At 42.4% G+C, this 12,082-nt stretch overlaps 1 protein-coding gene across 2 annotated transcripts in view; it reads left to right on the top strand.

The window, feature by feature from the left end:
- The first annotated feature begins 215 nt into the window (after positions 1 to 215).
- CCNH (cyclin H) overlaps positions 216 to 12,082 on the top strand; it is a 34,339-nt gene continuing 22,472 nt past the window's right edge. The window contains exons 1-5 of one of the 2 annotated variants that reach the window (XM_002713905.6): positions 216 to 470; positions 1,668 to 1,790; positions 5,065 to 5,138; positions 6,213 to 6,423; positions 10,101 to 10,264. In XM_002713905.6, the coding sequence (XP_002713951.1) occupies positions 354 to 470; positions 1,668 to 1,790; positions 5,065 to 5,138; positions 6,213 to 6,423; positions 10,101 to 10,264 (689 nt within the window). In that variant the 5' untranslated portion in view covers positions 216 to 353. The remainder of the gene's footprint in view (positions 471 to 1,667; positions 1,791 to 5,064; positions 5,139 to 6,212; positions 6,424 to 10,100; positions 10,265 to 12,082) is intronic. The other variant, XM_089312991.1, reaches the window with a different exon arrangement.

Below are 12,082 nucleotides of genomic sequence, written 5' to 3'. Positions count from 1 at the left end.
GGCGGTGCCCCGCCTCTCCTCAAACACCTTCCCCTTCAACACGGTCACCCTCCCTCGGGAATCTCCCTCAGCCTACTCCTCCCCTCACGCCTCGTCCCCTTCGGGTGCCCTCGGACCAGGCTTCCTTAAGCACCGGCTACAAGGGCCAACGCGCAGTCCCCAGCTCCCTGACCCGAGGGGGCGGGAAAGCCCGCGGCCCCGCCCACGTGCGTCGCAGGAGCCGCGCCGCATCCCGCCCTCCCAGGTTGCTCCGCGCAGGGCTCGGCACGTGATCGTGACGTCAGCGCGCGCGCCGCCGGCCTGGCGCACTCTCGGCTTCCGCGATCCCGCCGCGCTCGGGCTCGGACTTCGCCATGTACCACAACAGCAGCCAGAAAAGGCACTGGACTTTCGCCAGTGAGGAGCAGCTGGGCCGACTGCGGGCCGACGCCAACCGCAAATTCAAATGCAAAGCGGTGGCGAACGGGAAGGTGAGATTCCCCTCGAGGGGCGAGGGGCCGGTGCGGTGCGCGGCTCTCAGCCTGGTCGGCGGCGGGAGCTCCCCGGGCGCCCCCCGCGGCCTCTGCCTCGGCGGCGCGGGTGTGCGTGCGGGTGTTGGACAAGTGGGCGGGCGCCTTGCCGGGGTCCGAGTCGAGCCAGCGCAGTCCCCGCGTCGGGAGGCAGACGAGTAACTAGTGCTCGTAGCACGCTGAGAGCGCGCGGGCGGGCGCCTTCCACTCGCCCCGAGGGGATGGCGGGGAAGGCTTTTCCCCCGGGTGCAGGGTGCGGGAGATCGCGCGGGTGAAAAGTGGGCGGCGAGAAGTTGCCGGGCGGTGCGAGGTGTGTGGCTGCTGCTGCGGAGGGGGGGAGGGGTGGTCGCAGGGGCTGGGGAGGGCAGGCGAGGGACTTGGAATCTGTACTGAAAAGACGGGAAACCTTGCAGAAATTCCAGCGGGAAATTAACTTTCTGGGATCTTGGTTCTGGAAGGCGATCTCAGGCAGCCTGGAGGGGAGCGCGTCAGGCGAGGCAGAGAGGAGACCCTGAGCCCAGCCAGTTGAAGACTGCCCACGGCCCCATAGCCACATCCCTTCCGTTAGGGGTCCCCGCCGGCTTTAATCCGTCAGCTCCACCCCTACCCCACCCCCCACCCACCCAGCACACGCCTCACTCCAGCAAGGGTCCCATGCGCCAGACCTGTTGGTACTGAGCTGCTCTAACTCACGTGTGTTTGCTATCACTGTGTTGCACCTGTGCTAACGATCGAGCGCTACTTTTAAAATAAAGTGCCCAGGACTGGGTAGCTTACAACAGCAGAAGTAGTGAAGGTGCTTACTGTTTCCTGTCGCAGCTGTGTGACATGATGGTTGACGGACAGAGAGATGCTGGAAGTTTGCCAACCACTGGAAGACCGTGTGCTTTTCGATTTATAATCGATGGCATCAGATCTGTTAGCATACGTATGCACGGACTTGGCTTCATGAAGTTCAGCTGACAGTCTGAGGCATTGAAATGACCACATACACTCTGACATGTTTTCCTGAAGCTGTTTTGTTTATGATGAGCGAGTCTAAAGAGAAAATGAGGCGTGGTGTATTTGTGTTTGTTCGAGAGGAAAGCTAAATGTAGTAAGAGAAGGCTTTGACGGTATTTAATTCACTGAACCTGTGCTCTGATTTTTGATCAAAAGGTTCTTCCAAATGATCCAGTGTTTCTTGAGCCTCACGAAGAAATGACACTCTGCAAATACTATGAGAAAAGATTACTGGAATTCTGTTCCGTGTTTAAGCCAACAATGCCAAGGTCTGTTGTGGTAAGTTATGGTGGCTTTGGAGTTTAATGTCCTTTTAGTGACTTATGAAATCTGACCTCTTTGAAATCTAATAAATTTTCTGTTGACTGCTCAAAAATTTACCTTGGTTTTAATTGTTCAGTTTTTGCTGTATATTTTTCAATAAAGGCCAAAAATTATGAATTACTGTATTGTGTCTTGCAAAGTATTTCTTAGTCACATTTCATAGTCAAAAGAGCCTAGAGGTCTAGTAGACAGGCAGTGACAGCTCATTCAATAGAAGAATAAAAAATCAAATTGCTTTCCAGTTGTTCACTAGTGAACAGTAGAACTGGAACCAGAACGCAGACCAGTGCTTTTTCAAAGGTACCTGTTTGAAATACTGTGTTCATTTATCAGTTGTAATCATATGCTGCAGCTGAAATTCATGCCACAGATTGGTTTTTAAGATTTATTTGTTGGAAAGGCAGACTTGGAGAGACAGGCAGAGATGTCCATCCGCTGCTTCACTCCCCAGATGGCCCCAGTGGCCTAGGTTGGACCAGGCCAAAGCCAGAAGCTTCATACAAGTCTTGCACATGGGTAATCGGGACCCACTTGGATCATCCTCCACTGCTTTTCGCAAGTCATCAGCCAGGAGCCGGGTCAGAATAAGATTCCAGCATTGCTGGTAGCAGCTTTTACCTGCTAAGCCACAACAACGGCCCTGACAAGATTTTTTTAAGATTTATTTATTTATTCAGAAGGCAGAAGATCTTCCATCCACTGGTTCACCCCACAAATACCCACAATAACCTGGGCTGGGGCAGGCTGAAGGCAGGAGCTAGAAACTCTGCCCAGGTCCCCCACATGGGTGGCAGGGTCCCAAATACTTGGACCATCATCTGCTGCTTTACCAAGTGCATTAGTAGGAAGCTAGATCGAAAGCAGAGCAGGGGCCAGTGTTGTGGTGTATCGGGTTAAAGCCACCGCCTGTGTCGCCGGCATCCCATGTGGGTGCCAGTTCAAATCCTGTTTGCTCCACTTCTGATCCAGGTCCCGGCTAATGTACCTGGGAAAGCAACAAAAGGTGGCCCAAGTCTTTGGGCCCTTGCACCCATGTGGGAGACCTGGAAGACACTCCTGGCTTCGGTTTGGCCCAGCTTCGGCTGTTGCAGGTATTTGGGGAGTAAACCAGAAGATGTAAGATCCCCATCTCTCCCTCTTTCTCTAATTCTGCCTTTCAAATAAATAAATCTTATACACACACACATAGATATATTAGAGCAGCCAGGACGGGAACTGATACTCCTAAATGGGATGGCAGTGTTGTAAGCTACAGCTGTTGCAAGCTGTGGCTTAGCCCCCTGTGACACAATACTGGTCCTCATAAGGTGTTTTTTTTTTTTTCTTAATTAGTGGAAATGCTGCAGGTTTATCTTTGGTTTTGAAAATTCTTATGATTGATTGAGGTACATGGTTTTCAGGACCTTGTTTTTTTATTTGCCAGGGTCAACAATGATAAGGAAAACTAGGTAGCTGAAACTAAAAAACTGAAAGATAAGAGCTGGCATCGAGCAATAGTGTATAAAGCCACCACCTACATCCCTGGCATCCCCTATGGGTGCTGGTTTGGGTCCCAGTTGCTCCACCTCCAATCCAGTTCATAATGCCCTGGGGAAAGCAACAGAAGATAGCTCATTTGCTTGGGACCCTCCCAGCCTAAGTGGGGGACCCAGATGAAGCTCCTGGCTTTGTCCTGGCCCAGCTCTGGCTGTTGCAGCTATCTGAGGAGTGAACCAGCAGATGGAAGATTTTCTATCGTTCTCTTTCAAATAAATCTTTAAAAAAAAATTTAACTCCTAAAGAGTGAAAAACCAGAGTGGAGAAGTAGAGAGGGTGTGGGAAATAGTTTTACTTTGCTTATTACCCATTTATTATAAAGATCAAATGTGAAAATCTTAAGTTTTAGAGTAAATAACTTCATGTCCCAGTAGCGAACAACTTTCAGTATCTCTGTAGTTGAAAAAAATTGAAGTATATTGGAAAAGTTAAGAACAAAACTATTTATAGTGTTTTTGTAGTTTACCAAGCTTTTATCTGAGAGAGCAAAGATTTAAGAATTTTAGATAAACTTGATTTGTATCTTTCTCCATGTTTGGTTCTGTTTTGTTCTAAGAGAACTGCAAAATGAAGTATTTGGTTTCAGTTGTCTTTTTTTTTTTTTTTTTTGAGATTAATTGATTTATTTGAAAGAGTTACACAGAAAGGAGAAGTAGAAGCAGAGAGAGGTCTTCCATCTGCTGGTTCACTCCCCAAGTGGCCACAACGGCCGGAGCTGTGCTGATCTGAAGCCAGGAGCTTCCTCCAGGTCTCCCACATGTGTGCAGGGGCCCAAGGACTTGGGCCAGCTGCTACTGCTTTCCCAGGCCACAGCAGAGAGATAGATCTGAAGTAGAGCATCCAGGACTTGAACCGGCGCCTATATAGGATACCGGCACTGCAGGTGGTGGCTTTACCTGCTATGCTGATGAGTGGTCATTTTGGATGAAAAAACAGATTCCTTGAGTGAAATTTTTTTGGGAATTTATCCAACACATTTATTTATGATTGAAGAATTTTGTTTCATATAAAGTGATAAAATGATAAATAATTTAAGTGAAATACTTTTTTTCTACGATAAAATAAGTAAGAGGTTATTGTCACTGATTCTAGCCAAGTGATTTAATGATTGAAAGTACATACAAGTCTTAGTTGAATCCAGCCCTGTCCCTTATTAGATGTGTGAGTTCAGCCTTGTTGATACTCAGTTTCCATCTCTATGGATATACTAGTACTGCACCAGGCTGTATAAGAATTGAAGTAGGATGATAGTTTTCTGCTTGGCAGAGTCTGGCGTTCAGTAAATGGTAGGTGCACATTTTGTGGTTCTGTGACAGTGATCATGGTTATATGACACATCTGAAGTACATTTACAGAGAAGACTTAATACCACAACTGTTGCTAGTATTTTTTCAGGATTGGCACATTTGTATTCTTTTGGTTTTCTAATTAAAAAAATTTTTTGTTGATGTGAATTATAAAATACATAACATTTTTAAAATCCAGGGACCATAGGGAAGATAGCTGAGGGTGGGCTGGGAAAGAGCAAATAACTGGTAGAAAATGTCTTTGGCTCTGTTTCTTTCATTTTTCAGCACAGTTTATTTTGATTAAAGAATTAACAGGTATTGGTATTTGTACACTGAACCATTACAAAGAAACATGTAACATGTGAATAGAATAATATAGATATGTATTTTTTTTTTTATCTCAGGGGACAGCTTGTATGTATTTCAAGCGTTTTTATCTTAATAACTCAGTAATGGAATATCACCCCCGGATAATCATGTGAGTTTAAACCTCTCATTTGTTATTTTCACTAAAGACTTTAATGCTGTTTGAGTACTGTGTGAGTGTGTGTGTAATGTGTATGTGTATGTATATTTGTGTGGGAGGCTGTGTGAGAACTGACCTTCTAAAGGATAATTTAGGTTTGCATTCTTTTGTCCACTCAGAACTTAAGATCCTTGATTACCTGTACCTCATGTAATACTGATGGCATTTGAACTTCATCCTGTCCACATTCAAATTTATTTTTCTCAAACTTGCTATATCTTGTTAGTGATACTTTTGTTCTCCCAGTTGCTCAGAAACTCCTCTCCACGTTCAGTCACTTTACAGATCCTATAGCTTCATACTGATTTTAGTTGAACAAAGGTCTAGTTTTCTTTCTGCTCTATGCTGAGCACTATGGTTATAATTAAAGATGAAATTAATGTGCAGTTCATCAAAGAGCTTGCTGCCAATTCCGTTTTCCCGCTTGTTTTTGTTTTTATTCTGGTTTCCACCAGTCAAGGTTAGGCCCTTGGTTTTACTTTCAGTATATTGATTTTTCCAGTGACTTTATTACTGGTTTCCTGCTCTAAACTTAAGGCAGTGGCCACATGAGTTTGACAAGCTTCTCCCTTAACTAATGATCTCCTGTCTACACTTGGAGACTTCCCACCGAGAGCATTCAGCAGTAGTCCTTTGACCTTCTTTTGTTCCATTACTATTAAGGTGCAATGTGTATATTCTTATATTTTTAACTATTATGTTGTCTATATCTCATGCAAAGTATTTAGTTATTTTGTTTTTCCAAGGTGCAGTTGAACTATACCTGTATAATTGCCATTGAGCCAATGATGGTTGAATGCTATGGATAAATTAGGTGGTTCAACCTAATTTTATAGTTTGTTTACTGTTTCATAATAAAAATGTGAGCAGGAACTACTCTTTAAAAATATTTCCTTCATTGTCTAGCACAGTCATTTGTTAATATGCCATTTTAGAAAGTACTTCTAGAAATTTAGATATTTCTCACTGTATGTACCTGTCCTTCTACTTACTCCTATCTCTCCTCCCCTTATTTTTTTCCTTTAGGCTTACATGTGTGTTTTTGGCCTGCAAAGTGGATGAATTCAATGTATCTAGTCCTCAGTTTGTTGGAAATCTTCGGGAGAGTCCTCTTGGACAGGAAAAGGCACTAGAACAGATTTTGGAATATGAACTACTGCTTATACAGCAACTTAATTTCCACCTTATTGTCCACAATCCTTACAGACCGTTTGAGGGCTTCCTCATTGATTTAAAGGTAAACTTGCTGCTGAAAAGTAAACTAGTACAGTGTACTTCTTTGGTGTTGTTCATTACTCCTCCTCTTCCCCCCAAATCCAAAACTTTAAGACCTGTAATGTTACAACATGGATGTAAACTGAGTTCTGGCTCAGACCTCTAGATTGTAAACTTTTGGGTGCATCTGAATTACCTGGAGAGCTTGTTAATTCTGTTTTTGGGTGAGACTTGCGGAGTTTCTCTTTAGTGATCTGCAAGTCCTAGTTCAGCCAGCATAATGAATGCTTTTAAGCAGTGAAGGTTACTCCTCTAACCTGAAGTATGTTGACACAGATCTAGGCTGGGTGATTGAAAGACTCACAAAAAGACCTTAATTTTCAACTTAAAAGATTGCTAATTCTGTTTGATACTGAGTGAACTAGAGTCAGTAAGTAGGCATCAAAAATAGAAGCAAGTCAAAGGCAGTCTAAGTTGTTTGGCCCTGAAAGAAGTTAGGTAGTCAGAAAGGATCATTTAAAGTGAAATTCAGAGCAAGGATAAGAATTAGGTTAGGGAAGAGCATCCAGGTAAGAGGGACCTTCCTGGTCAAAGGCTCAGATCAAGAAACTCTGATGCCTTTAAGAACCTAAATGTAGTCTAGAGATACAGGGTGACAGGTATCCCGGAGAGCTGTTGTCTGAGTGGCAAGCAGAGTCCAGACTCCAGAGACAGATGCTGGAAGACTTTGAATAAAGCAAAGGAAGCCAGTGAAAAGTTTAAGTTCATCAAGTGGCATGATTGAGTTTGCAGCTTTAGATTGTGTTGGGTTGTATTTATTGCTCGTATGTATGGGTCAGGCTTAATGTGAAGAACAAATTAGACTGGGTGATAGGATAACAGTGCTGTTAGACAAGTTCAGACAAAAGGTAGTGATTGGCTTTACTTATTAAGTGGCAGTGAGTACAACGAGAGCTTAACTGGGCATCTCAGCTCCTTTGTGGAATCAAAGGAATGTGAGGATTGATGGCATACAGAGAGTGAGACTAGAGTAAGACTCTGAATTTCTGACCTTGAGCATCCAAGTTAGATAGTAGTGCACTTCACAGCTCAAGGAAACATTGGCGCAGGAGAGATTGCTTGATGATGAAGGAATTTGCCTTACCTGCAGGACATCATTTGGATGTGGAGGTCAGAGGAGGTGACCAAGCTAGACATAGAGACTGCAGGTCACTGTCCGGGAGGATTTAGAGTGGCTTGGTTACAGGCCAGTAGAGAAATAAAGAAGCCAGTAAGGCTGTTGAATATTTGCAGAAGTAGGATTTGTTTGACAAGCAAAGTGGAGAACTTTAAAAGATGAGCATGGGCAGCTCTGCCACTCAGTTCAGGCAGAGCGCAATAAAATGGTCTTGTTTGCTGGATTTAGAACCAGACGTCACTTGTGATCTTGCAGAAATTGGTCTCTGGAGTGTGGAGGCAGAAAGCAGATTAGTGCTGTTTGGGGGAATAAATGGAAAGTGAGAAAAAAAGCAGTCATGCCTCACTAAACAATGGGGATACAGTCTGTGAAAATCATGGTTAGGTAATTTCACTGTGTGCAAATCCACAGCAGGGGTGGGGAACAGAGAGCCTGCAGAGTCTTGGTCTGGCAGCCAATTTCAAGTACTTGAAATTCAGTAAATTGGTAGCAGGCTAATTTTTAGGTTGATAGTTTTGTATGTCCTGTGAGTGCTAACTATCCAGACGGCCCTCAGCAGCTAGTTTCCCCACTCTCGTGGTTAGAGTGTACTCACGGAAACCTAAGTACTACTGCCAGCTTTTAAAGCTTGGCTGTTAGACACACGTTAGGCTTACACAGGGTCAGGGTGCTCAGTAGCACTATCTTCTGAATCCACATCTTGTCACACCTGGAGGTCTTCAGGGGACACTAAACTCATGGAGCTGTGCTCTGCTGTAACAACAGTGCCTTCTGAGGGACCTGCCTGATAAGGCTTTAGTTAGCTCTTCTTGCATATATGAGTACACTTCGAAATAATGACGAAGTAAATAGTAAATGAGCAGTGACGTGGTCATTCATTTTTCTTTCTCAAGTATACCGTTCATAGTTGTATGTACTTTTATGTGACTGGCAGTGCAGTAGATTCGTCTACACCAGGATCTCCACAAACATGTAACGCCAAGCGCTGTGTCACTAAACGGTGCTTGGGACCACTGTTCTATATGCGGTCCATTGTTGACTGGTGCGTCTGTGTGGTACATGATTGTACATATAACTGGGATTCAAAACCTTCCTTGAAGTTGGGGAAGAAAAAGATGGAAAGGTTGAGAAGGTGGGGACACTGCTGGAAGTAGAGGGAAGGGAGGGTTTTTGTTTTTTTCATTTCATTTCAAAGACCAATGAGTATTTCAGTGTTGAAGCAGGGAGCTAGTAAAGGAAAAATGGTAATATATAGTTCATTTTCTTTGGAATTAGGGGTTGGTATTGGAGAATGAGCTTCGAGGGCATAGTAACTGTTTCTTGTAATAGAGGGAAAGCTGAAAGTGTTGAGGGGTGTTGGTGACAGGAAGTCACGTTTTTCTTTGTTAGGAATGGACATTGTTTTCTGAGAGTGATGCAGTGTCTTGGAATCATCAATGACATTGAAACAATTGAAAATGTTTACCATAGTCACTGGGAAAAAGGGAGACCAGATTTTCTGTGAAAACATCATTGCTTGGCAGTGTTAAATGACTTGCTGAGCTCCTTAAACATGAGTTGAAGTAACATGGTCAAACCTTTTGGTCACGTGGTTTTCTCTGACAGTACCCAGAAATCTGAATGTAGTTGCAAAGACAACATACATCTGTCTGTCTGTCTAAAGTTTTGCCAGAAATGTGTTGGCAGCATATTGGGGCAGAGAATTCAGGAGAAAAATGAGGACCAGAGGACAGTAGTTAAGTGGGGGCAAGTAGAGGGATAACTGACCAAAGGTTCTGAGGAGGGAGAACAAACATTAAGTAACTGAGCAAAAATGTTTGGAAAAAGGGACATTTATGGTCAGAGTGGAGTGTCTGAATTTGTCATATCAGAGATTAGGCATTTGGGGATACTGGATGTAACTAGACAGTTGATTCTAAAGTTTTTTTATCAAACCAAGATTGATTTCCATTTACCTCTTTGCAAAAGTAAACTTTTAAATAGAGGGATTTTTATGATAAAGTGAGATGGGGCTGAGGTTCTGAAGTGTGGCCTTACATCTGAACCATCTTGATTGCCTGGGAAGCATTTATTTGGGAATACATCAGTTTACACCAGCAGAATGTCCCAGTGCCTCCCCTTCCCTTCCTCCTCAGGTGGAAAGTACAAAGAGAAGGGAGTAACATAAACTGAGTATAGTGTGAGATACTGCTCTGCTGGCAGCTTCAGATACATTATCTTAAAGCATACACTTCTTGTTCTGCATTGTGTTCAGAAAAATTTGAAAACCATGAGTTAAAGGGTAGTATCAAAGAGGACAGATTATTAAATAAAATATTCATAACTTAATGATTGCAATTTTGCTACATGGTGAATATGCCTACAAAACAATCTTATATTGTAAGGTTGTCTTTTGGGTATAGGAAAAGGAGTTACATTTATAAAAATCTCCTGCACTAGTGTTTCCGGAATAATATAGTGTTGAGCTGTTGTTTGTCGATTAAACTCCCAGAAATGATGATACTTGCCAACTCTTTTTCTAGACTCGCTATCCCATGTTGGAGAACCCAGAGATGTTGAGGAAAACAGCTGATGACTTTCTTAATAGAATTGCACTGACGGATGCTTACCTTTTATACACTCCTTCCCAAATTGCCCTGACTGCCATTTTATCTAGTGCCTCCCGGGCTGGAATTACTATGGAAAGGTATTTGTGTTTTACCTTAGATCAGATTCAGTCAGCATGTTTTCTTTATGAAATCTGAATTGTAAAACAGTTTCTTAAATTTTTATGTTAAAAAATTTAAGACATAAAAATTGTATGTATCATGGAATTTTTGTGCAGTGTCCATTCAGGGGTAAATGTATTTTATCCTTTCACATTTCACAAATTTAACATTTCTTCCAGGTGGAAAGACCCAAAAATCCTGCCTTTTTTTTAATAGATAAATATATAGAAAATTAAGATTATTTATGTTCGACCTACTGTGCAAAGTTCTTACCATATAGCCATAACCTAGTGCCTATCAATCAACCTTTCTCAGTTCCTCCCTACTTCGCTCTGCAGCCTCTGGTAACCGCAGTTGTATATTTTACTTCTGTGAAATCCCATGTGAATGAAATCATGTGATACTTGTCTTTCTGTTTTTGGCTCATTTGATTTAACATAGGGACCTCCACCTCCATCCATGTTGCAGATGAAAAGATTTTATTCGTTTTTTAGGACTGCATAATATTCCATCATCTGTGTGTGCCACATTTTTTTAAAATCAGTTCGTCAGTGGATGGGCCTTTAAGTTCCATTTCTGGGCTGTTGTAATAGTCCTGCAATAAACATGGGGGTGCAGGTATCTCTACAATAAATGGGCTTTTGTTTCCATTGGATATATACCCAAAAGTAGGATTGTTGGGTCATGTGGTAGTTCTATTTTTAGTTTTTGTGTAACCTCCATACTGTTTTCCACAATAGCTGTGTTAATTTATATCCCAATAACAGTGCAGCTCTTCATATCCTTGCCAACAGTTGTTACGTTTTAGCTTTTAGTAACAGCCAATCTAACTGGCTTTCTCAATGTGGTTTTTATTTGTGTTTCCCTGATGAATGATACTGAGCATTTTTTCATATACCCGTTGGCCATTTCTGTGTTTTCCCTTGAAAAATGTCTGTTTAGAACTACTGCCCATTTTTTTAATTCTATGGTGGGTTTTTTTTGTTTTTAGTTTTAAACATTCTGAGTATTAATTCCTTATCAAGTATACAGCTTGCAGATATTCCATCTATAGGCTGCCTCTTCACTCTGATTGTTTCCTTTGCTGTGCAAAAAATGCCTTGGTTTGATGAAATCCTATTTGTCTATTTTTACTCTTAGTTCTTGTGCTTTTGGGGTCTGATCCATAGAATCTTTGCCTCTTCTAATGTTCTGAAGTGTTTTCCTCTAATGGTCTCTAAATTTCAGGTCTTAGGTTTATCTTTAATCCATATTGAGTTGATATTTGTGCATGGTAAGAGATGGTTATTCTGTTTGATTTTTCTGCATATGGATATCCAGTTTTCCCAAGTAGAATATAGGTTAGTGTTGGCTGGAGTAGTTTAATGATGGTGAGAATAAATGATTCTCAGTGATAAGTAGAATTTGACATACATGAAATATTAGAGAATAAAATATTTAGAAAAACAAAGACAGAATATGAAGATCTAATATGTTACATTTTTTGGAGGACCACTAAACTAAATTAGCATGCAGTAGGAGAATGGTGAGAAGACATTGGACAGGGTAGGGAATTCTGGCATCTAATGTTGCGTGGTTACCGTAGAAGCTGATTATAGAGTGCTTTAAGCCAAAGGCTTTTTTGCCTACATTATGAAGTTTTTTGTTGTTGTTGTTTTTGTTTTTGTTTTTGTTTTTGTTTTTTTGACAGGCAGAGTTAGTGAGAGAGAGAGAAGGGTCTTCCCTCTGTTGATTCACCCCCCCCCCCCCCCAAATGGCCGCTACGACCGGCCGATCTGAAGCCAGGAGCCAGGTGC

Source organism: Oryctolagus cuniculus, chromosome 14 (assembly GCF_051225735.1).
Source record: "Oryctolagus cuniculus isolate XC-2025 breed Fujian yellow rabbit chromosome 14, ASM5122573v1, whole genome shotgun sequence".
Classification (NCBI taxonomy): Eukaryota; Metazoa; Chordata; class Mammalia; order Lagomorpha; family Leporidae; genus Oryctolagus; species Oryctolagus cuniculus.
This window is presented reverse-complemented; position numbering and strand designations above follow the sequence as displayed.